General features: G+C 50.6%; 7 protein-coding genes across 11 annotated transcripts in view; 2 read left to right on the top strand and 5 right to left on the bottom strand.

Annotated features, from left to right (window-relative positions):
- The window catches only part of commd9 (COMM domain containing 9), a 3,328-nt gene extending 2,766 nt beyond the window's left edge, over positions 1 to 562 (top strand). The window contains exons 5-6 of the mRNA XM_069172797.1: positions 1 to 34; positions 123 to 562. The exon at positions 1 to 34 is cut by the window's left edge and continues 70 nt beyond it. Of these exons, the coding sequence (XP_069028898.1) occupies positions 1 to 34; positions 123 to 260 (172 nt within the window). The 3' untranslated portion in view covers positions 261 to 562. The remainder of the gene's footprint in view (positions 35 to 122) is intronic.
- A 14-nt stretch (positions 563 to 576) lies between these two features.
- Positions 577 to 7,442, bottom strand: LOC138212428 (L-fucose kinase). Its single transcript, XM_069172796.1, is given in 24 exon segments — positions 577 to 873; positions 1,008 to 1,231; positions 1,395 to 1,494; positions 1,578 to 1,765; positions 1,892 to 2,011; positions 2,106 to 2,249; positions 2,368 to 2,595; positions 2,811 to 2,977; positions 3,045 to 3,279; positions 3,361 to 3,716; positions 4,005 to 4,078; positions 4,212 to 4,370; positions 4,372 to 4,386; positions 4,467 to 4,568; positions 4,653 to 4,759; positions 4,842 to 5,013; positions 5,364 to 5,483; positions 5,555 to 5,635; positions 5,780 to 5,877; positions 6,011 to 6,083; positions 6,169 to 6,294; positions 6,410 to 6,460; positions 6,631 to 6,782; positions 6,956 to 7,442. Coding segments are annotated over 24 exon segments (3,276 nt in total). The 5' UTR covers positions 7,038 to 7,442; the 3' UTR covers positions 577 to 771.
- A 533-nt stretch (positions 7,443 to 7,975) lies between these two features.
- Positions 7,976 to 10,547, bottom strand: pclaf (PCNA clamp associated factor). The gene is made up of 4 exons (XM_069172756.1): positions 10,435 to 10,547; positions 9,470 to 9,556; positions 8,955 to 9,135; positions 7,976 to 8,119 (listed from the first exon to the last, which is right to left on the bottom strand). The coding sequence occupies exons 1-4, from the start codon at positions 10,478 to 10,480 to the stop codon at positions 8,077 to 8,079; spliced, it is 357 nt and encodes a 118-aa protein (XP_069028857.1). The 5' UTR covers positions 10,481 to 10,547; the 3' UTR covers positions 7,976 to 8,076.
- Positions 10,548 to 10,855: 308 nt separating this feature from the next.
- Positions 10,856 to 14,472, top strand: LOC138212402 (uncharacterized). 2 transcript variants are annotated; one of them, XM_069172759.1, is made up of 11 exons: positions 10,857 to 10,945; positions 11,139 to 11,413; positions 11,656 to 11,713; positions 11,785 to 12,142; positions 12,235 to 12,323; positions 12,413 to 12,484; positions 12,570 to 12,645; positions 12,901 to 12,989; positions 13,246 to 13,361; positions 13,487 to 13,586; positions 13,755 to 14,472. In XM_069172759.1, exons 2-11 carry the CDS (start codon positions 11,280 to 11,282, stop codon positions 13,824 to 13,826), a joined length of 1,164 nt encoding a protein of 387 aa, XP_069028860.1. In that variant the 5' UTR covers positions 10,857 to 10,945; positions 11,139 to 11,279; the 3' UTR covers positions 13,827 to 14,472. The 2 variants fall into 2 exon arrangements, 1 of the variants encoding a protein (XP_069028860.1); XR_011179442.1 differs by lacking the exon at positions 13,755 to 14,472 and having other exon boundaries at positions 10,856 to 10,945; positions 13,235 to 13,361; positions 13,487 to 13,577.
- Positions 13,901 to 15,293, bottom strand: lyrm5b (LYR motif containing 5b). 2 transcript variants are annotated; one of them, XM_069172760.1, is made up of 3 exons: positions 15,052 to 15,293; positions 14,644 to 14,708; positions 13,901 to 14,237 (listed from the first exon to the last, which is right to left on the bottom strand). In XM_069172760.1, the coding sequence occupies exons 2-3, from the start codon at positions 14,686 to 14,688 to the stop codon at positions 14,031 to 14,033; spliced, it is 252 nt and encodes an 83-aa protein (XP_069028861.1). In that variant the 5' UTR covers positions 14,689 to 14,708; positions 15,052 to 15,293; the 3' UTR covers positions 13,901 to 14,030. The 2 variants fall into 2 exon arrangements, with proteins under 2 accessions (XP_069028861.1, XP_069028862.1); XM_069172761.1 differs by lacking the exon at positions 15,052 to 15,293 and having other exon boundaries at positions 14,644 to 15,025.
- A 37-nt stretch (positions 15,294 to 15,330) lies between these two features.
- nedd1 (NEDD1 gamma-tubulin ring complex targeting factor) lies at positions 15,331 to 21,417 on the bottom strand. 2 transcript variants are annotated; one of them, XM_069172758.1, is made up of 16 exons: positions 21,219 to 21,417; positions 20,622 to 20,765; positions 20,246 to 20,340; positions 20,025 to 20,141; positions 19,789 to 19,929; positions 19,429 to 19,658; positions 19,091 to 19,292; positions 18,841 to 18,988; positions 18,511 to 18,636; positions 18,159 to 18,209; positions 17,996 to 18,085; positions 17,742 to 17,908; positions 17,326 to 17,506; positions 17,061 to 17,202; positions 16,701 to 16,767; positions 15,331 to 16,251 (listed from the first exon to the last, which is right to left on the bottom strand). In XM_069172758.1, the coding sequence occupies exons 2-16, from the start codon at positions 20,755 to 20,757 to the stop codon at positions 16,147 to 16,149; spliced, it is 1,998 nt and encodes a 665-aa protein (XP_069028859.1). In that variant the 5' UTR covers positions 20,758 to 20,765; positions 21,219 to 21,417; the 3' UTR covers positions 15,331 to 16,146. The 2 variants fall into 2 exon arrangements, with proteins under 2 accessions (XP_069028859.1, XP_069028858.1); XM_069172757.1 differs by having other exon boundaries at positions 18,511 to 18,639.
- A 901-nt stretch (positions 21,418 to 22,318) lies between these two features.
- sycp3 (synaptonemal complex protein 3) overlaps positions 22,319 to 22,500 on the bottom strand; it is a 4,224-nt gene continuing 4,042 nt past the window's right edge. For both annotated transcript variants that reach the window (XM_069172773.1, XM_069172772.1), the window contains exon 8: positions 22,319 to 22,500. This exon is cut by the window's right edge and continues 210 nt beyond it. The gene's annotated coding sequence lies outside the window, so the exon portion shown is untranslated.

Here is a 22,500-nt window from a genome sequence, read left to right on the forward strand (position 1 = left end):
GATGTCGGTCCCGACCTGCCTGGTTCAGCTCAAGGTGTGAACCAACATGTACATCCTGGTCTCTGAGGTCAGGTGACCTCCTGGTCTGTCAGAATGACGTCATGTATGTGGCGTGTTTTCAGGTGGAGGATCCGTGTGCGTCTGTGGGCGGCGAGTCGGTTTCCACGGTGACGGTGGAGCTGAGCAGGGAGTCTCTGGACACCATGCTGGACGGACTGGGACGCATCAGAGACCAGTTGTCTGTGGTCGCTGGCAAGTGAGGCGGCCGGAGGGGCGGGGCCTCAGCTCCGTGGCTCCACCCCCCCAGTTTCTACTGCACACACACTGGTGGTAAATGATGTCACCAGGAGGAAGAGGAGGCCCGTCGGCCATCTTTGTTTTGGTCTGAGGCTTTAGGCTCGATGGATGACTTCAGATCCAGACTTTTAGTTTCCTGCAGCAGTCTGAAGTTTGTGTTTTATGTTTTACTGGACGAGACTTGACGTGTTTTAGACGTTTTGTTGGATGTTTAAAGATTCTGTCAATAAAGCTCATGTTTGTTTTTTATTTCTATACATGAAAATCAGCGTGTGACTGTTTGTTCTTCACTGACTCATTTATACCAGATTTATTATTTACTGTTTGAGTCCCTTCATACACATATAGACTGGTTTCATATCAAACCTCTCTGGACACGTTTCATTGGTTTTAACTCTTGAATGACACGTTAACGCTTCGTCCAATCAGAACTCTCCGTTCACATTCATCAGTAAACGGAAGAAAAAATGATCTTCAGGTGCGGTTCTGGTTCTGGTTCTGGTCAGAGGCCGGCGGTCGGACGGTGATCCCGTCCTCGTCCAGCTGCACCGAGTGGACGCTGAAATCTCCCAGACCCTGAAACACAGCAGGTATCACCACGGTAACGCAGCAGGTATCACCACGGTAACGCAGCAGGTATCACCAGTGTTAACACGACAGTGTTCCAGAAGTGGAGTTGACCTTTGACCCCGGCCCATCTCGGTTCTTACCGGCGTGCTGTGGAGGACCTGAAGCACCGCCTCCCTCTGCAGCGGCTGGCGGGTCAGCAGGTACAGGAAGCCGCCGCCCCCGGCCCCGGCCAGGCTCTGACCCAGGACCAGCGGCCGCAGCGCCGCCATCATGGTTCTGACCGCGGCCGGCTCGCAGCCCGGCGCCATCAGCTTCTTCTGCTGCCACGAGCGGTCCAAACACCGACCCAGTCCGCACAGACTACCTGCAGGGGGACAGGTGGGTTAACCCACAGCATTCTGGGAAATGAAGGACCTGACGGAGGAACATCAGGTGTTTGTTTCTGTGACTCAGCAGTATTGATTACTGATAACTGATTATTGATGAGTATTAATTCCTGATTATTGATCAGTTCTGCTGCGTCTCACCGTCTGAACACGCCCTGGCGCTCTCCTCTGAGTTCAACACCAGCTGCTGAGCGTTCTGCACCATCGAGGGCAGACGGCTGTACCAGCTGCGAACTACATCCTGCAGACAAGACCACCATCTTCATCACCATCTTCATCACCACCATCATCATCACCCCCATCATGAGTCCTACTGGTACCGACCTGCAGCAGGTTCCGAGCCAGCCGAGTCTTGCCGGTGTAGACCAGCAGGAGGTGCTGGTCCAGGGAGACCAGGAAGTCGGCTGGAGGACGGAGGCGCTCCACCTCCACCTGCAGGGGCAGCGACGCTCGGGAACGACCAACCTTAACTCCGCCCACCAGACCTCCCACCTGATCCTGCCAGCCTCCACCTGCAGCAGGAGGGGATGGAAGAAGAAGAAGAAGAAGAAGAAGAAGGAAGAGGAGGAGGAGGAGGAGGATGATGAGGAACTATTTAAAGTAGATGTGAATCACTAAGGGTCACCATGACAACCGACCTGTGGTAAGAACCTGCTCCAGGTACAAGACCGCATGGATCAGGGAGTCTGTGTCGTAGGTTCGGCCGGTACATCTGTACACGGCAGCCAGCAGCGCCCCCGCCAGGATACTGCTGGTACCTGCAGGACAAGAACGGATCAAACAGACCCGTGTTGGTACATATGTTGGTTCCGTGTTGGTTCCGTGTTAGAACACGTGTCGATCAGAACTCACCCAGTCCAGATCCGGTGGGCAGCTCTGACCAGCTGTGGAGCTCCACCCCTCCTCCCCACCTCTCCATCAGCTGATGCCCCAGAGGATGCTGGGATGACAGAGACACCAGGCTGCTGCACACACACACCGCCTTCAGCAGGGCTCCTGCAGACACACACACACACACACACACACACACACACACACACACACACACACACACACAGAAACATCAGCCCTCCCACTTCCTGTTTACATCACTAAACCAGTGAACAGTTCCTACCGGGGGCGTGAGGCTGACAGTAGTCCTTCAGGTCATCCAGGCTGTCACACACCGTCTCCGTGGAAACCTCGCTGTCCCGCCCACCTGTGTAGCTGACCAGCAGGAGGCGGGGCTGCGTGACGCGACGAGCCCTAGCACCAATGGGACGCCTCCCGTCGACCTTCACTGCGACGTTGGTCACTGAGCCGCCGTGCTCGAAGGCGATTGGTGGAGTGTCGCTCCAGCCGCCTGAAACACAAAGACCACAGTCACAGGAAGTGTTTACAGAGTGGGCGGAGCCTCAGCAGGTAAAATCAGCATCACATGTATGTTCGTATCATATGTTCCTGTGTCACCAGAGGAGTCGTCGCAGATTAAATATAAAAATCAATAAAAGAAAAAGAAAATGTCACAATTAAAAACAACACATTTCAAAACACATAATAAAATGTAAGTTGTCTCACCTGCCAAGTCAAGTCTGGCTGGACACTCCACTTCCTGCCACTCCTCCAGGGGCGGGACTTCCCCCTGCCCAATGGAAATGAACCTCTGTGATGACATCACCGCCTGCCTAAGCAGCACCTGTCCGGCGCCCTCGTAGTGCCTTGCCGCCCGCACCAGCAGGTCCGGCCTGTAGGGGGCAGTAACCATTACACTTCTGTGATGTCACTGAGTGACACCTGCAGCTTGAACCTCACCTGCTCAGCCAGAGCTGCCTCTGTGCGGCGAGGGCCTTGACTCCGCCCCTCAGGTCACCCTCCTCCAACAGGATGTAGGCGGAGCTCCAGGCCTCGTTGGCAGCCGGTCCGCTCCTCAGACCCCCCCTCCCCCCCGCCATGCACACCAGCACATCAGCGATGCAGGAGAGACAGCGAGCGGCCACGCCCAGCTGTGCTCCAGGCTCCGCCCCCTGCTCCATGCTCCCTGCTGCGACTGAAAAAAACAGAATATTTCGTATCATTTTCAGATAGGAAGCTAACAGTTAGCATGGGAAGCTAACAGGCGCAGACTCACTGCTGTCCAACGCCTCCAGCAGCGCCCCCTGCTGGCCTCCCAGCACCGCAGCCCTGAAGCAAGGCAGCAGGCAGACGTCCTTGCGACTCCTCAGGACGTCGGCCACCCTCCTCCTCCCCGCCAGGAACAGCAGCTCCTCTCTGTGCTGGAGCTCCGCCTCCTGGTGGGTGAGTGACAGCACCTCCTTCAGGGAGAGCCTCCACGCCTCCCTCCACCTCCGCAGGCAGCCGGGGCCCCCCAGCAGCCAGCCCACACCTCCCTCCGGACCCACAGCGCCTCCTCTGGGGTGGAGGACCGGGAAGAGCCGTGCCGCCAGGAGGGAGCGCTGTTCTCCTCGGACCCACAACTCCTCAGGCCTGAGGAGAGGAGAGAGGAGAGAGGAGAGAGGAGAGGAGAGGAGAGGAGGGGAGGGGGAGAGGAGAGGAGAGGAGAGGAGAGGAGAGGAGAGGAGAGGGGAGGGGAGGGGAGGGGAGAGGAGGAGAGGAGGGGAGAGGAGGGGAGAGGAGGGGAGAGGAGGGGAGAGGAGGAGAGGAGGATGATATTAGTGCTCTTATTACTGCTGTTAATTTGATTTCCTCTCACGACCTCCTTCATCTTCATCTTCATCTTCATCTTCTCTTGAAGTTTATAAAATGTGAACTGACTGTATTCCTGTTCGGCTGAAGAAGAGGCTCCATGTCTGGTTGAGGAAGGAGGAGTTACTGTCATCAGAGCAGACCTGAGGAGCAAATAATAAAATCAAATAATGAATAATAAAACGATGAACTAAACGTGTGTGAAAATAAAACTTTGTTTCGGGACTCGTTCAGTGGACGGAGTGAGCCGTCTCCATGACAACCGTCTCAGTAGACCTGCAGGTCGTCGAGCGCTCCCGCCGCCGTGTAGACGTCCAGCCTCAGCTCGCCCAGCTCGATGCGATGTCCCTGGATGATGATGTCGCCGCTGAGCGCCAGCTGCCTGACGCAGGCTGACAAGGACATCTGGAGACCCGACAGCAGACAGCCGGGGGGGGACGTCCAGGGGTCCCTGTGGACGGACGGACGGTCAGGACGCCGGTACCGAAGTCAGTCGTTACTCGAGACTCTGACTGTAGAATTTCTCCTGACCTGCAGGTGGCAGTGCTGCACCACCGCCCCCGTCGCCACGGCAACATCTCCCTCCAGGACGCTGTTGATCACCCGACCTCCTTCGCTCACGCCGCTCTCCCTCTGACGGGAAACAGGAAGTCAGGAGGTGTTCAACATTGGAAGACGTGAAGATGATGCTGAGGACGAAGGACGGAGACGGGTCACCTGGATGTGAGACAGGGTGTTTCTCTCCGTCCAATCACGCGTCAGCCGGTCGACATGTGGCTTCCCAGACAGAGTCAGGTAGTCATAGCAACCGCCGGGGACGTAGACTGGGAGGACGAGAGCAGATTTATTTAAGACATATTTATGACATAACAGACGGAGGAGACGGAGACGGAGACGGATGCTGACCCAGGCTGAGCTCTGCTCCTCTCAGGATCCTCCACAGCTCCATCCTGCTGCTCCTCACAGACGCCCCCTGTGGTCCGACCGATGAACTGCAGCCGTCTCTGTCCTCCATCACAAACTGGTCCTGAGACACGTCTGAGCAGAGACACTTCAGTACGTCCAGGAAGAGAGACACCTGAGGATGGGAAGAGAGACGCCTCAGGACGGGAAGAGAGACACCTGAGGACGGGAAGAGAGACGCCTCAGGACGGGAAGAGAGACACCTGAGGACGGGAAGAGAGACGCCTGAGGACGGGAAGAGAGACGCCTGAGGACGGGAAGAGAGACGCCTGAGGACGGGAAGAGAGACGCCTCAGGACGGGAAGAGAGACACCTGAGGACGGGAAGAGAGACGCCTGAGGACGGGAAGAGAGACGCCTCAGGACGGGAAGAGAGACGCCTCAGGACGGGAAGAGAGACGCCTGAGGACGGGAAGAGAGACACCTTCCTCCCAGACGATCAGTGAGACGGACAGAGGACAGGTACCTGGAGGGGCGGAGCTCCAGAGTCCAGGCCCAGGTAGGTGCAGCCGTCCAGAGGAGGAGTGACGTGCGTCTGCAGTAACTTCTCTGAGACGGACCGGCTGAAGAAGACGGGACCGGAGACCTGAGACGGACACGTTGGACTTTAGATGTCTCAGTGTTGGAACAGGAAGTCAGAATGTGAGTTGCACCCACCAGTGGAACTTTCCCATCATGCATCACTGCCTGTTGGATCTGAAGCTGGGTTCCCCTGTAGAGGATGTCTCTGACTCCACCCTGAAAACATCATTCAATATGTTTATTATTATTATTATTATTATTATTATTATTATTATTATATATTATATATTATAATAAAACAATAATAATAAAATCAAAACAGAGAAACTACAAACAGACGTGTTTAAATAAAGTGAGCACCTGTTGGTCGGACAGGTAGACGCCGTGATTGGCTGCAAAGGAGACGTCGCCTGGCAACGCCACAACACGAACACCTGAGAACCCGTCCCAGGACAACACTGACACACATACACACAAGTACTTTAAAGAAGTACTTTATGTACTGTAAAGAAATACTTTATGTACTTTAAAGAAGTACTTTATGTACTTTAAAGAAGTACTTTATGGTACTTTAAAGAAGTTCTGACTAACCGAACTCCGGCGGGACGCTGAAGATGGTGTCGGTGCTGCAGACCCAGACCCCCGGCGGAGAACCAGGACAGATCTAAACGTGTTAAAAACAGAACGCAGTGAGCTGAAGCGGTCCCAGCAGAACCCCCTGCAGTGTCCCTCATCCCTCCGAGCCGGACCTGGTTCCCGAGGCAGTCCAGCAGCAGGTCCAGGCAGCAGACCGGCGCCTCCACCTTCTGGTCGGGTTCCTGTCGGGGCAGCCAGCAGAAGGCCCGGCTGCAGGAGCTCCAGGGGAAGTCTCGACCCTGCAGACAGGAAACCAACCGTCAGGCGGGAACCCGGAGCGGACCGGACCGAGCGGACCGGACCGGACCGAGCGGACCGGACCGGACCGAGCGGCACCGCCGCTGCTGGACTCACCGTGTGCAGGATGAGGATGTGAGCTTCATCCAGGACGTCGGCCGTCACCACCTTCAGACAACAGATCAGAGAAGAAGATCGGTCAGCTGAACCAGGAGAGGGGGCGGAGCTAACCAACAGAATGGGAGTCGACTGGAAGCCAGCCCCTGGTGGCCCCTCAGTGGAACTACACTTTAAGACTTTGAGAAACCGTCGGAGTGGCCATCCTCAGAGATCCTCACCGTGTGTCCGGCTCGGCTGCTCAGGTGTTCGGCGGCGACCAGCAGCGCGTTCAGCGTCGCCCCCCCGCTGCCCAGCGGCTCCTGGCGGTCCCGCACCGTCAAAACCAGCGCACCCGGAGAGATAGCGCCACGCTGCTGCCGCGACTCGAGCTCTGAGACACACACACATTATTTCTGTGTTTTAGTCACTTTAACTGTTTAAAGGAACTTTCTTTATATTTAACAGATGTTATTAAATTCTCATTCTGTCCCTGAGCGACTCCTTCAGGCTGCTCGGTGTAACTGCAGAAGGTCAAAGATCGTCTAATGCGGAGATGGTCCTCACCTCTCTGAAAGGAGTACACGCTGTCTTTGTGTTGACAGGTGAGGACGACCACCGTCCACCGGAACCCGCCGTGGTCCGACATCCTCCGACGGCTCAAACCATCACAGCTGCTGTTTAACCCGGTTTAACGTCACTAACCCGAGAGACGGCGGCACGGAACACAAGCCCGCCGTCAGACTGAGGCAGCGGGGCGGGGTTAGCCGGGCAGAGGCGAAACTAACGGACCATGCTCCCGTTAACCGGCCGCCGGTGCCGCTTCTGTCGGTGCCGCAAACTTCAGAGAAGCTGAAAACAGCTGAAGCTGGTTTCTGTTGGCTCGCTCCGGTAGTGCTTTTTGACTGCGCGGGTTTCCGTAGACGACAAACCGTAGCTCTATTTTTACCTTTGGACCTGTCGGTGAAGCGGGAAGCTCAACACGTAACCAAGTTAGTTTAACTCGTTGAGTAAACCGAGTTAAAGGTCGTTACCGTGTCATACCGTTGAGTGATCCAAGTAAACCCCGCCCCCGCAAACACGAGGTCAACCTGATTTAAGCTCCGGGACATCCCGGTGAGCTACACAAATATTGACTTGGAGTCAAATTTAAGAAATCAGATTTATTCAATTATGAGTTCAAAGGATTTGGATGTTTTGCCCCAAATTATAAAAAATAAAAACTTAACTTTGTATCTCAAAGTTTTAGCTTAAACATTTTTGAATTTTTATCTCTTAACTTTCAGGCAGTGAAAATAAAAACCGGTTTATGAAACAAAAAGTGAAAAATAATTTACTCTGAAGCAAAAATACAGTAAGAAAACATTTTTGCTTTTTTCATATTTTCAGTTTTTTTTAAATCATTTTGTAAAACTGGATAACCTAAAATGTCAAAATAATAAAAAACAACTATGAAAGGATGTAAAACATTTGGTTTTTTTATGATCATTATGTATCTCAGCTGATCGATCGATTGATTTTCAGTCCGTCATCTCTTATTTTCTTCACTTGTTCATGCAGCTGATTGAAACACGTCAGACTCGGCAGTTTAAAACATTAAAAGAGTTTATTGAACTGTACAAAGTGAACTCGGGTTTTATTTACAGATTTTACATCAAAACGGAGACGAAGCAGCAACACCAACAGATTCACTCTTCATCCTCCTCTTCCTCAGCCGGCAGCGGTCGAGATCTGCAGACAGGGAACAGTTTCATTTAGTTCATCATCATCATCATCATCACATGTTGCTGCTGATCATTAAATCAACCGATGAGTCAAACAAAGTTTCACATTTGAAACTCGACTCAAAACAATCGATCGATTATCAGCTGATCGATCGGAGCCTCTTGAAGACATTCGATGATCAATCGATCTTTTAAACGGTGGATAAATTAAAGCAGGTGTTCCTAATAAAATGAACGCTGGCTGCATTCAGTCAACTTGAATTAACTTCAGATACTTTTACATCTTCTGCATATTTCAGGGGGAAACTTTTCCTTTTAGTTTTTTAACAGAAGTGAAAATAATCATGACCGAAACAAAACCGGCAGCAGGAAACATGAAACTACTGATACATTTATTATTGATTTATTATCAGCAGCGTTATTATTATCATTCTGATTATTAGATCAGAAACATCTGACAGGACTTCAGCCGTTTAAAATCCAAAGACGTTCTACTTCCTGTCATCAGTGACGAAGAAAAGCAGAAAAACTTTCACATCTGAGACTTTGGAAATATTTTAAATGTTTCCTTAAAAAAAATAAAGATCGTCACAGCTGTTCATTTTCTGTTTAATCGACTCGCTGCAGCTCGACAGGATTTTAAAACACTAATGATTCATCTGAACATGATTTTCTAAATTTGTAAAGAAGATTTTAAAACGGACTGAAAGAAAAAAATGTTTCTACGATTGATTATCAGAACATTTGATCAGCTGATCAACTTAAAACGTTTAAAGAAGTTTGCTGCTTTAATTTGAAGTTCTGATTCCTGTAACAGCTGGACAAAAAATAAAGTCACATACTTCCTGCTGGCCTTCGACACCCCGCTGCCTCCAGCCTCCTCGTCATCCTCCACCTCTCTGGGCTTCTGGTTCTCCTTCTCTGGCTTCCTGGGCGGCCCGCCGAAGAAGTCCCCGATGCCCTTCTGCCAGGTCGGAGTGGGACGAGGACACACCGGGTTCCCGCCGGCGTATTTGCTTTTTGCTGTGAAATTGAAGAAAAAAACACCACAACACCATAATCAGTCCCATCGTGTGTGTGTGTTGTGTGTGTGTTGTGTGTTGTGTGTGTGTTGTGTGTTGTGTGTTGTGTGTTGTGTGTGTGTTGTGTGTTGTGTGTGTGTTGTGTGTTGTGTGTGTGTTGTGTGTTGTGTGTTGTGTGTTGTGTGTTGTGTGTTGTGTGTTGTGTGTGTGTTGTGTGTTGTGTGTTGTGTGTGTTGTGTGTGTGTTGTGTGTTGTGTGTTGTGTGTGTGTTGTGTGTTGTGTGTTGTGTGTGTTGTGTGTGTGTGTGTGTTGTGTGTGTTGAAACCAGCACAGACCAGGTGTGGAGCACTGGCTGCCGAAGGAGGAGGATGTGTTGGCTGAATTGGAGCCCAGAGACTTCCGGGGTGCAGAAGCTGCAACAGCTGCAGAAGACAAATGAACAGCCTTTTGATTGACAGGTGATGAAACAACAAAAACAAGGAACAGGATGCAGCAGCAGACACGGAACCGACCCAGAACAGCCCGGTATAAAACACAGAAACCAGGGAGTCCAGTGAGCCCCTTTAAAGGGGCTTTGAGCTCCCTGAACGTGATCCGGTGTCTCTGCCGTCCGCGGCCATTTAAAACGGCTCTTTAAGCAAGAACACCTGAAACAAGAATAAACAGTTTTTTAGCAGTTCCAGTGCTGAACAGAGGGGTCAACTGTGGGCCGTATTTACCTAACTATGGTGTGGGTTGAGAAAATATCGTCCGGTATGTCCTGTTATACGCGTGTATTTTACGATAAGCAGGAACTAGTAAAATTACGTGACTCTTCAATGGACTTCGGTGCGACCGTCGCACAAAGCCGCACTGAGGCGCTCAAAACTGGCGCCAGTTTGCGGAAAGATGAGCAATAATTTGAGGAAAGGTCGGGTACAGAGACTCCTGGTCAGAGGGGTCCGAAAACGGAGTTTACATTTCATTTAATAATGAAAGAATACGACTTTAAACGGTTTATCAAAACCTCCGCGGCTGCTCCGGACGAACCGAGCAACCGGACCAGCCTCCGTGTTGGCGGGAGGCTGTTGTTGGGAGTCAACACCACACTTTAAGAAACGGCCCCCTTTAAAGTTCGGTTGTTAGAAGTACATTAAATGCAGGTGAGGACCACTTCCTGGGACGAAACCACGCTTTTAACCGCTTTGTTTGACTTTGTGCTGCCGGCCCGCCAGACTCCATGACAGACGCACCGCGTTCTCATATAAACCGCATTTTAAAGGCTTAATTCCTAACAAATGACGGTAATTTGTTACTGTACCTTTTCTGTATGACGCAGGAACACTGTCGGCTTTAGTCCTCACCATTTCTGCGGCGACTTGTTCAGTCTAACGACGTCTGAGCAACAACACGGACCGAAGTGAACGAAATGAAGCGTCCCGCCTTGGTTTAAAAAAAGAACAGCGGATGGGGCGGGAGATTTCTTCTTCTCTGGTTCCTGCTCCGGTAGACGACATGTGGAGTGGTTGTCTGCCCCCTGTTGGTGAAGGTTCATAGCTGCAACTCCAACCGCACAAGCCTCTAATGTTTACGATTTTCCAAAACATTTTTTTTTAATATCAAATCTATGTACTTTTTTTTTCAAATCGGTGTAATTATTGAGCGTAATCGATAATTAAAACTTAAAAACGTAAGTCCAATGTAAACTCTTCGGTAGTTTTCGGGCTAACACCGGAAATGACCACACATATTTTGAAGTAAGCTTCCTGTTGTGACTACGGCGCTGCTCGTTTCATTTCGTTATCACCGAATAAAAGGAGCGTTACATCCCGGTAAGAGCTGTCTGATGTCACCTTATAGTGTCGTCACAGTTAGTAGAAGACAAGTTGAACGGAGTTTACGGGTTTCTGTCGTCGTGTTTGTCTGTCTGTTAGCAGCTACTTTAGCTGCCGGTGTGCTAACGGAGCTAACAGGTCTGACGAGCCGCTTCAGTTCAGCTGAAGTTAAATGAAACTTTATTTTCAGGTTAAACACCGTCAGCTGTTTGCCTGCCTGTGTGGAACTGGTCCTGGTTCTGGTGGATCCAGGTTCTACTTGTTTAGGGTCTGAATGAGTCCGGACCTGATCCCGCTGTGACTCTGGACCAGGATCTGCAGGAAGGAGGTCATGGAAGAAAGTTCGTCACCCGGTCCCTGTTCCTCCGAACCGGACAGTCCCGGGAGTCTGAACCGGGCCTGTCTCCTGGACCCCGCGGACATCCTCTACCACGACCTGTCCGCCATCGTCCCAGAAACCCCCAGGTACCGTCCTCCGGTCAGATCCAATCAGAAAGCTGCAATCTTAAACAATGATATTCATTTGGTTCCGTTTGACCCGAACTGTCTTGTTGGTTCTGTTTGACCCGAACTGTCTTGTTGGTTCTGTTTGACCCGAACTGTCTTGTTGGTTCCGTTTGACCCGAACTGTCTTGTTGGTTCCGTTTGACCCGAACTGTCTTGTTGGTTCCGTTTGACCCGAACTGTCTTGTTGGTTCTGTTTGCAGCCCGCTGCTCGGCAAGCGGAGGAGACGGGGCCGCATCCCAGAGGGCGCTGCCAGGCCCGTGAGTCTCCGTCCTTGTGTCTTCGTCCTTGTGTCCTCACGGCTGACTGACCGTGTGTCTTCTGTCCTCAGTTGTCTGCCAGACCGGACCGACCCGCCGGGACCGAAACAGCTTTTCCACATGAATCCAAGAGGAGGCGTCTGGCGGAGACGAGCGGCGGCTTCGTTCCTGCGTCCTCTCTGAGGACTCTGGGACCTCTGGGCAGCTGGTTTGAGGCTCCGCCTTCAGCCACACCCTCCTCCTCCTCCTTTTCCTCCTCATCCTCGTCCTCCTCCGACCTCATACCGGTGACCGTCCTGCGGGAGAGATGGACTCAGGGGACGGATTCACCTCCTTCATCAGCAGCAGCGTCCGTCTCCAACTCGCTGTCCTTCCTCACTGCGGAGGAGAGGAGGTGGTTGGACGGAGGACACGGAAACACGTCTTCAGGTAGGAGACCAGGAGGACGCAGACAGACGGACCAGGAGGACGCAGACAGACGGACGGTCGGAGGTTCTGATAGTGTCTCTGTTTGTCTCCAGCGGAGCAGATCGTCATCAGTGACGACGAGGAGGCGGCGTTCCGCTGCTTCCAGATGGACAAAGACGCGGCGCTGGCCCGAAGCCTGCAGGTAGAGACGGACTTCACCCGAAGACCCGAATGGAACACCTGAGATGCTCATCTGTCTGTCTGTCTGTCTGTCTGTCCGTCCGTCCTCAGGCCCAGTTCGACCGAGAGGAGGCGGAGCCACACAGACGACAGCAGCCTCATCTTCTCCCGGGACACGGCAGGGTGAGTGGCACCGAGGACAGGAAGCGTGCGGCTCTGTGCCCGGCTGTGATTGGCCGTACTGATGTCATGTGACCTGTCTCTGCAGCTGTATCCCTGCGTGCAGCCCAGCTGGATGTCGCAGGTCCTCGCCGCCGTCTCTCCTCTGGTGGCCTTCGAAGACGGTGCGTCCGCAAACACTCCTAAATTCATACTGAGCATTTTAGACGGCTAACTTCCTGTTTAGCACAATGCTAACAGGAACACTGATCACGTAATTCATTCGAGCTCGTTTTTATAAATGTTGGAGACGATAGAAACAGATGATTGTTTACATTAAATGATGTCAGTCAAAGTCGGACAGAAATCTATTGATCTGATGGATCAGCTGATCGGTTCTGATCGATCCGTTCTCTCTGACTGATGCTCTGTCTTCTCAGATCTGATTGGTCAGCACAGGCACCGTGGGCGGGGCCAGAGGAGGAACGCAGGGCCGGACTTTTCAGACGTGCAGGGGAACGACTACGAGGTGAGGAAGGGGAGGGAGGAGGAGGAGGAGGAGGAGGAGGAGGAGGTCCTTTCTTCATCACACTTTACATTTTGCAGTAACTTAAATACCAGAAGCTTTTCAAAATAAAACCGTTAGAAGGAAGTAAAAAAAAATAAAATAAAAATCAGACACTGATTGATTATTGATTACTAGCCGTGTGAACCAATCAGGGCTCAGACTTGAGTCAGGTGACCAGAGGACAAACAGGAAGTGTTTGTGCTGAGTCGTCCTGCAGGCGCTGCTGGAGCTGGAGGAGCGTCAAGGAGCCGTCGTGTCCCGGAAGATGAGTCGCAGGGAGATCCAGAGGTTCCCCGTCAAGTTGTACCACGCTGCCAGCTCCGGGAACACGCAGTGAGTCACACATCTGGACCGCACACACACATCTGGACCACACACACACACATCTGGACCACACACACACACACACACACACATCTGGACCGCACACACTCATCCTCTCTGTTCTGCTCCTCCAGGTGTCAGATCTGTTTCTGCGACTACACCGACGGAGAGAAGCTGAGGATGCTGCCCTGTTTCCATGACTACCACGTCCAGTGCATCGACCGCTGGCTGAAGGTAACCGATCAGAGTTATTGATCACAGATCAGTCGGGCTGAAGAGAAGCGACGGACGTTCGTCATGATGAAGTCACTGAACTCGTCGCCTCTTTTCAGTCCAGTAAATTTTCATCAGAGTGAGACCTCCTCTCTCTTTCTCTGTGTGTGTGTGTGTAATCGACCCCAGGACAACAACACCTGTCCGATCTGCCGAGCTGACCTGTCCGACAGAGATGCCCTCGCCCCCCCAACGCTCTGACCCCGCCCCCTTGATGCTCTGACCCCGCCCACCGCTCGTTTCCTGACGTTACTTCAAGACTCGAGTCGTTTAAATTTTTGCTTTGTTTTTTATACTTTTATTGATCCGAAGAAACCGAAGAAACCTCAAATCTGCTCGTCTCGTTTGGAATAAATAGTCACCGTGTTTTTCTCGTGCAGTTCCTGCGGCTGTCTGTGGGGGGCGTCAGTCCTCGTAGTAGCGTTTCTTCATGGCCCGGTACTTCCTCAGGTAGTACAGCGCCTCCAGCTCTCGGGCCACGAACTCCCCTCGAGTGATGAGTGCTCGGATCTGCTGCGGGTCCTCCACCGAACGGTTCTTGGCAAACGCCGCTCGCAGACGGTCCCTGAAGTAGTCGCCACCTTTGGGGTACTCCCGGCCGAGGTGGAGTAGCTGTGGAGGGGGGCAGGAGGAGGAGGAGGAGTTACCTGCTGACTAAGCTGCTGTCTGATTGGTCGGTTCGACCTGCACTTGTGACAGTTTTAGAAAATCTGTTTTTATACAGTTCAAACCTTTAGTTTTCTTACAGCTCAGAGGGCAGCGTGGAACCCAGGTTATTATCTGTGGTTACAGTTTACAGATGTTCCCTGAACACATCACAACCTGAATAAATTCTTTTCAAACATGTCTCCTCAAAGTCGGTCTTTAACAGGTGAAACTTTCATTTTAGAATTTATTTTCTGTGTTTAATTATTATTTCCTGTCCGTGTCTCTGAAACATCGGACTGATCATCCTGCTTTATTGAATTCTTTATGAATGAGTTAAATCATTTCCTGTCAGCTGATCAATAACACTCACGTTCTTGTAGAGTCGAACCACTTCCGCCCTCAGAGGGTTTGTCATCGTCCCAGAGGACCGAAGAGCTGAATGACACAGAACACCAGAACGTTAGAGAACTTTAGAGAACGTTAAAGAACTTTAGAGAACTTTAGAGAATGTAAGAGAACTTTAGAGAACTTTGTGGTCTGTATTTTAACGTTCATTTTGAATAAACAAACTAAAAATAAACTGAAGTTTCGTTAGTTTTCCTGCTGAGTTTGATTCGCGGCTGTTTTGAAGTAAATAAAATGATCGACTATTTTCATGGGTAAATAAATTAAAACGAACCGTAAACAGAGCTAACCGGAAGCTAACTCTGTTCTACCTGACGTACCAACAAGTTTAGGTTTCCGGTCGAAGATAAAGTAAAATTATTAAATCACTAACCGACCAAACGCTTCGGCTGGAGAACACAGCTGCTGTCAACGGTGTTAAACCGTAAATGATCCGGTTACCGACAGCTGTTTACATGGTTGGTGAACCTCTGCTCTGCGGCTCCTGATCAAAGTGCACCTGGAGAAGTGACGTCAGCACGTCGGCTAAACTTACGTCAGTTCGTGTCTGTCAGTCAAACACTGAACTGTACATTTATGATAACGGACGTTAAAAGTGTTTAAATATTTTGAACTTTTAAAAGTGAGCTCGGAGTTCAGCGGCTACCTGGTAAACAACCAAAGAGTCGCACACACCGAGATGTACAACCCCCAAAACGGACCAAAACAACTGTTGACGCATGCGCACAACAGCAGAGACGGTAACATTTGTTTTGCTTGAGTTCAAAACGATTAAAACTTCCTGTTTAAAAAGCAATTCATTATTTTGAGGTACTAAGACATCATTTTTAAGAAATAAATCTGTTGTTTTAGATAAGAAGGCTTTATTTTGGAATATTAAGTCATTATTTTAAGTTACTTATTCATTTATTTTAGATATTGAATTATCATTTTGAGTCCTTATTTTTAGATATTAAATCAATATCTTGAGATACTCAATCAATATTTGGAGATATCAGCTCCATATGTTGAGATATGAAGTGAATGTAAAGAGATTGATTGACAGCGCGGGAGGAAACAGGTGTCTTGATGACGTCCATGTTTCCAGACGGTCAGTGAAGTAAACATGCGTGACTGTCCACGTCCTTCAGGTGTGGACTGATCGAATGTTTGTTTCTCTCTTCATCTGTTACGGTTCTTTGTTGTTTCTTTTATTGATCTTTACATGACTCTTGGTCACATGATTACAGGCACACAGGAAGTTGAAACTCTTGACAGGAAGTCACATGAAATCTGTCTTAAATAAGTTTCCAGATGTTTCATCTTTGACTCCGAGTGAAACATCGTCAGTTCGTCTAAAACACACAGAAGCAGTCTGGAGGCCCTGCAGGTGTTTCTCAGGTGTTCAGGTTGTCAGGCAGCGGGTGGGAGGAGCCTGCTGCTGCCTGCGAGGCTGGACTCAGGGCGCGACAGTCTCACGCTCCTCGGGTCAGTAGTTGGACTTCAGCCGGCGGTTCTCCTCCCGCAGCTTCTCGATCTCCTCCACCAGAGAGTCGTTCACCGAGTGCTTCTCGATCAGACCGTGGATCTCCACCTGGAACACACGGCAGCACAGTGATGACATCACAACACAGGGAGCGTGGCGTCATCTGACCTTGACGGTAACATGCTTTATTTTGAAGGACCTCTGTGTTTCCTGTCAGTGTTGTTGAGCTCGAACACTAAAAAACAAACAGCTGATTACACCGCTTTACTGATGTCATGGTTTAGCGCCCCCTGCAGGTCACTGAGAGGTCAACAGATGAGCCTTCAGAATAAAAGCAGGAAGGAGAGATGAGCCTTCAGAATAAAAGCAGGAAGGAGAGATGAGCCTTCAGAATAAAAGCAGGAAGGAGAGATGAGCCTTCAGAATAAAAGCAGGAAGGAGAGATGAGCCTTCACAATAAAAGCAGGAAGGAGAGATGAGCCTTCAGAATAAAAGCAGGAAGGAGAGATGAGCCTTCAGAATAAAAGCAGGAAGGAGAGATGAGGCCGTGTTCGTACCAGCTGGATGTAGAACTGTCGCACCATCTCCACCTGCAGGTTGATGATGTCTTGGTGACAGGAATTCCTGAAGAGAAGAACAACAACAACAAACATCAGGATCTGTGAACTCAGGTCTGACTCCCCCCCCCCCCCCCCCCCCCCCCTTCCCCAATCCACAACTGGACTCAAAATACATTTTGAACCAGGAGATGTGAGTCGGAGTGAGACATCTCTGCCGCCTGTCTATCACTTCATCTTTGACCTTTTTATTTTCATCAACTCTTCTGTCTCTCTGACTATTTATCTGTGTGCCGTTTTCAAACAGGAGGGAGCCTGAACGTCACATCTGTCCAGCGGGGTCAAAGGTCAGGGACACACCTGAAGTCCTCCAGCGTCTCGTGGATCATGTTCTGGATGAAGTGGATCTGCAGGGAGGTGAGCGGAGCGGCGGCTCCGTGTCCGACTACGTCTGCAATGTTCTGGGACAGAGACGAGGACACGGCCGCCGACAGAGCTGCACCTGCAGGGACACAGCCGGTGACATCACTTCCTGTTTGTCCAGAGCGCCAAACAACGCTGACCATTATTACAAACACTCTGTTGTCCGACTGTTACTGCAGACAGTGAACTTATTTTGCTCTACCTGCTGTGGTGGTGGGCGGAGCTCCAGGGACAGGTGAGTCGTAGCTCAGCTGAGCTTGAATCCCATTGGCTCTCTGGAGGCTGAGCTCTGGAGTGAAGAAGGGCGGGGCCGGCTGGCTGTGATTGGTCCCCTGGGCGGTGGTGGGCGGGTTCTGACCCTCGGCACCGCTGGTCTTGTCGGACTGTTGGAGGAGTTAAATGGTATGTTCGTAACGCTGTGTGACTGACGGCTCTCACACAAACCCAACAAACACACACACACACACACACACACACACACACACACTTTGTTTACTTGTGTATTTACAGACAGTTCAGATCGATTCCCTGATTTATGGATCACTTTGTGAGCAGGTCCTTGTGATGAGATTCTTATTTAACGTACTGGTCCTTTAATGATCGCGGGGCAAACATCACCTTTCTGGAGTCACATGGTTCGGCAGCTGCAGCTGTGATTGGCTCCTCCTCTCTGATTGGCAGGGGGGACTGGAAGCAGGACAGCGGGCTGTAGGAGCTGCCTGCCGAGCCCACCAGGGGCGTCCCCAAGGGGGTCCTCCGCTGGGAGTTGGCACCTGAGTATGAGTCTGACACACAACCATTCCCGTCTCCATGACAACGACCACGAAAAGTGACACCAATAGAAACCAGTAGAAACCAGCAGCCCCTCTGACCTTCTCGGACCGGGGAGAACATGTCCAGACTGGCACGTCCCATCGGCTGCTGTCCCTCCCCGTCTCTGGACGCCATTTCCAAACTGGTAACTATGGAAACAGCATCAGTTAGTGAAGGACCAGCAACACCGCAGCAAAGACTGACAGGTGACTTCCTGTTTACCTGGTGTCCGTCCAAACGGGGCATCTGTGGTCGTCCCCTGGGTCCTGGACTCTGGACCAGACAGTGGACAGGTGAGACAGGTGAGACAGTGGACAGGGAGCAGATCAAAACCACTGCCCACATTTTGATCCCTCTCATGTTTGAATTTTCTAAATAAAACTAAATTAAACTAGATTAGATGTCGTCAGCAGTGAATCAGCTGAAGGTTCAGGTGGGCGGAGCTACAGCTGCAGTAAAAACATCTGTCTGTTAACCCGGAGTGAAACCAGATTCCAGTTCTCTGAACTCTGAAGTACAGTTTTACAGAGGCAGTGAACGCAGCCTCGGCTTTCAGCCAATCAGGACGTCTGACCTTCTCGAGCCGGAGAGAAGATGTCCAGACTGTTTCGTCCAACGCTGGTAAACTTCTCTGCGGCAGGAGGTGGCTCCGCCCCTTGCTGGCCTTCAGTCTCCCGGATCATCACCTCTGCGTCGCCCCCTGCTGGACAAACACGGCAATGAGTGAGGATCGAATACAGGACAACCCCGACAGTTAAACCTCAGGAAGTCACGCGTTAGCTTAGCAACGCGCAGGCTACAAACATCCCAGAATGCACTGCTTTCATATTCACACCTGTTCGGTGTCTATTCCAGCAGATAATGTGAGGTCACATGTTCACAGCGACCAATGACAGGAGCCTACCTGAGCTGCTGAGCTGCCTGTGGAGGGTGGGGGCGTGGCCAGTGCTGGGGGCGGGGCCGGTGCTGGGGGCGGGGTCTGGCTGGCTGCTGGACAGCTTGGTGGAGGACCTCTTGGTGCTGGAGGTCTTGGTGGAGCCGAGTTTGCTGGACTGAGGAGGGAGAAAGGAAGACCTTCACCGACCCTGCTCACAGCTAACTATTGATCCGATAGGCTGTCAATCAGCTGGTGGTCCGGCTCGGCCCACTGGTACCTTGTTCCTGCCGGTGCTGCTCTGGAAGCGCAGGCAGGTCACTGAGGTTTTGTGGGCCACGGTGATCCTGCTGGGGGCGCTAGAGTTCCTCAGGTCGTACTGGTAGATCTTCCCCTGAGTGGACCCGACCACCAGACCGGTGCCGTCCGGAGTGAAGTCCACCGCGGTCAGAGGACTGTCGACCCGGATGGACTTCAGCACGCTGCACGCGCACACACACACACACACACATGCACACACACACACACACACACACACACAATTAATTTTTTTTCTGGACAAACAGGAACATTTAACTAAATTCAACGAAACAGATTTAATTCATCTTGTGATCTCACATCTTGCTAGCCGTGTCGTAGCAGATGATCTTCTTGTCGAGCCCGACGCTGACCACCAGCAGGTCGCTGGTCGGGGAGAAGGCGAGGCCGCAGCCCGGCGCCTTGTGGGCGCCATCGAACGCGTGAAGCTCCTTCTGGGTGTTGGAGTCCCACAGAACCACAGAACCGCTGTCAGACACGCTGCCCAGCAGGGAGCGCTTCACCACCGACAGACGGAGGTCATGGATGGGCTGGACACACAGAACACGGAGGAGGAGTCAGAGGAGGAGCTCCTGACTCTGACAGGTTCATGATGAAGATGGTACAACAGGTGTGTTGAGGATGAAGATGATGAAGATGGTACAACAGGTGAGGTCTCACCTGGCTGCTGCCGTGTCCGAAGGCCTTGCTGGACAGGTTGGTGGTCAGACTGTGGAGGACGAGGTCTCCGCTGGAGGAGCCGGAGGCCACGGAGCTGTCGGTGGAGTTGAAGGAGACGCAGGTCACCTCCTCCCGGTGGTCCTGAGGACAGACGGACACCAGCAGAACGTCAGTGTGGGTCTCAGAGGACGAGGACCGTCCCATCCTCACGGGGTCTCAGAGGTCCGTCCCGTCACCTTCATTGAGCGGTGCAGCCTCTTGGTCTTCAGGTCCCAGATGTGGACGCAGCGGTCCAAACCTCCGCTGACCAGGAACTGAGAGGACGAGCTGAGACACACGCGGGTCTGTTGTCTCTGCAGGTAAACAACCGTCACTCATCATAACACATAGAATAGAACCCAAGCGGGACAGACGGAGACCCGGAGCGGTTCTGACCTGAACAGAACCGCGGACTCACCCCGTCGGCCAGCTCCACCACCGGGACCGGAGACGACTTGAGGCTGGACACCACCAGTTTGTCTCCGCTGCTGCTGGCGCTCACCAGGTACTGGTCTGAGAGGACGTCAAGGCTGTCAACTAATCAACCTGCAGTTTCCACGGCAACAGACTCAGGTGGGGGTTCTCAGGTGTCTCATTTATTATTTAATCATCTGACTGTTCAGAGAATTAAAATGTTGTTCTGAGTCTCACCACGTAAACATTCAATCAGCTGATCACCTGTCTGCTCTCTGATTGGTGCCTCGGTACTAACTGGAAGAACAAAACAGAAAGTGAACCAGAACCTGCGACCCAGAACCAGAACCTGTGAACCAGAACCAGAACCTGCAGGATACTGTTGGAGCTCCAGCAGGCCTGAGCGACGGGGCTGCTGCTGCTGTGCGGATTGAACTGCTCCAGCGGCGCCATGGAAACCGCATCCCAGATCTTCACAGAGTCTCCGGTGGACACCAGGCGAGTCACCTCCTCCATGGCAACAGCTGGAGAACACCAAAAAAAAACATGAAATAACCTCATTATGTCGATTTTCTATGACGTCAGAGGTCTGCATCAATAAAACACTAAGGATTTCTTCAGATTAAAAAAATCGAACTTTTAAATCGTTTAATAAGTAAAATGTTAGATATTAGTGACTCCAGCAGGTTGGAAAAGATATTCAGGATCTCTACAAGTGAAATTTAACACGTTTTAATACTTTAAAAGACATTTTAAGGAGGTTTACATCCGGATTGTATAAAATATTCCCGTTAACATCTGAATTTAACTTTTTAAACACCGACAACTTCCTCACTTATTATAAATATTCAATGTTCATATTCCCTTACAAGCAGCAGCTGATGTTAATGAAGCTGTTGGTTAGTTTAACCGGTTAAACTAACGGTTCGTTAACGCTAACTAGCTAACAAGTCAACTGACAACAACATCAGCCTCACCGGGTTTAAAAGTTACCGAACGGCCTCAAAACAACACCAAACTACACCAAACTTCTCCGGAAGTCTTCGGGGCGTTTTAAACGTGTCGTCCGCACCCAGAAATATCGATTAATATCTGAAAGTTGATCCAAAAAATGTTTTGTTTTGTGATCCGCCTCGAAGCCAATAAACCGCCACTACGGAGAGCCGGGAGGGACAAACACGTGGAGGCGAGTTACTTTGGCTCCGGTGCTGGATTGGATCAGCGGGAGGGACAAACACGTGGAGGCGAGTTACTTTAGCTCCGGTGCTGGATTGGATCAGCGGGAGGGACACCGTGTTTGGTCGTTAGTTTGTGGGCGGGTTCAACTTTGCACTACTGACCACCTGATTGACAGGAAAATATCCAATCAGAGCAGTGGATACTTTACAACCAATCACAGCAGCGTACAGTTTAGCGCTTCCAAGCGTCTTCTTTTTTGTTTAAATGGCGGCAAGCAAGAAGCTTTCGGGACCACTACCGCCGCCTAGTGGATGGAAGTCTGAGTCCAACTATGTTCATCTATCCATCTCGTGTTTTCTACACATTTCTACCAGATATTTGTAGTATTTTTTACCAGATATTTACAGTATTTTTATAACATATTTGTAGTATTTTTTGCAGAATTTCTACCAGATATTTGTAGTATTTTTTACCAGATATTTACAGTATTTTTATAACATATTTGTAGTATTTTTTGCAGAATTTCTACCAGATATTTGCAGTATTTCCACGAGAGTCCTCCAAGCTGCAGTAAACCTCCCTGAAGTCAGCAGACAGTATCTCTGCTGTGATTCTAGAAATAAATCAGAGTTGAAGTTCACACTGTAAAACAGAGAATAAGCATCCAACTGTTTGTTTACATTTCATAAATTCAAAGTTTTCCTGTTTGAATGGAATCCAGCAGCACAGAAAACCCACAAAAAGTATACAAACTACGTTATTGGACTTGTTCTCACGTTTTAGTGTTTGTAAAAGTACTTTTACTTCTTCATGAGGACATTTAAGGGTTAAAAGACTTCACACCAAACTGAGTCTACAAAGAGAATCTTTTTTATTTTTTCTTCCACAGAGAGTCAAGATGATTTTACAGCTTCTGTTGTCGTTGCCGAGGTAACCTACATTTCATACAGAGCGTCTGTAACAGACGTTTCTAACTGAACTCTTGAGTTTGTCTTTTCAAACCGAAGCGTCTAAAAGCTTCTTCTGTGGTGGACGTGCAACAGGAAACAGGTTTAACTCGACTTCAATCACAACAGGAAA

Source organism: Embiotoca jacksoni, unplaced genomic scaffold (genome assembly GCF_022577435.1).
Source record: "Embiotoca jacksoni isolate LCO1_2020_lvr unplaced genomic scaffold, fEmbJac1.0.p SCAF_55, whole genome shotgun sequence".
NCBI lineage: Eukaryota > Metazoa > Chordata > Actinopteri > Embiotocidae > Embiotoca > Embiotoca jacksoni.

Excerpts from the sequence above, each read along its gene's own strand:
- pclaf (XM_069172756.1), bottom strand. The coding sequence starts at position 10,480 with ATGGTGAGGACTAAAGCCGACAGTGTTCCTGCGTCATACAGAAAAG. Across the intron at positions 9,557-10,434 it reads TCCTGCGTCATACAGAAAAG|CTGTTGCAGCTTCTGCACCC; the intron begins GTACAGTAACAA and ends TGTCTTCTGCAG. Across the intron at positions 9,136-9,469 it reads CAGCCAGTGCTCCACACCTG|CAAAAAGCAAATACGCCGGC; the intron begins GTCTGTGCTGGT and ends TCAATTTCACAG.
- LOC138212402 (XM_069172759.1), top strand. The coding sequence starts at position 11,280 with ATGGAAGAAAGTTCGTCACCCGGTCCCTGTTCCTCCGAACCGGACAGT. Across the intron at positions 12,324-12,412 it reads CGCTGGCCCGAAGCCTGCAG|GCCCAGTTCGACCGAGAGGA; the intron begins GTAGAGACGGAC and ends GTCCGTCCTCAG. Across the intron at positions 12,990-13,245 it reads TGCAGGGGAACGACTACGAG|GCGCTGCTGGAGCTGGAGGA; the intron begins GTGAGGAAGGGG and ends GTCGTCCTGCAG.
- lyrm5b (XM_069172760.1), bottom strand. The coding sequence starts at position 14,688 with ATGACAAACCCTCTGAGGGCGGAAGTGGTTCGACTCTACAAGAAC. Across the intron at positions 14,238-14,643 it reads TGGTTCGACTCTACAAGAAC|CTACTCCACCTCGGCCGGGA; the intron begins GTGAGTGTTATT and ends CCCCCTCCACAG.
- nedd1 (XM_069172757.1), bottom strand. The coding sequence starts at position 20,757 with ATGGAGGAGGTGACTCGCCTGGTGTCCACCGGAGACTCTGTGAAGATC. Across the intron at positions 18,640-18,840 it reads CAGGCAGCTCAGCAGCTCAG|CAGGGGGCGACGCAGAGGTG; the intron begins GTAGGCTCCTGT and ends GTGTTTGTCCAG. Across the intron at positions 16,768-17,060 it reads GAGACGCTGGAGGACTTCAG|GAATTCCTGTCACCAAGACA; the intron begins GTGTGTCCCTGA and ends TCTTCTCTTCAG.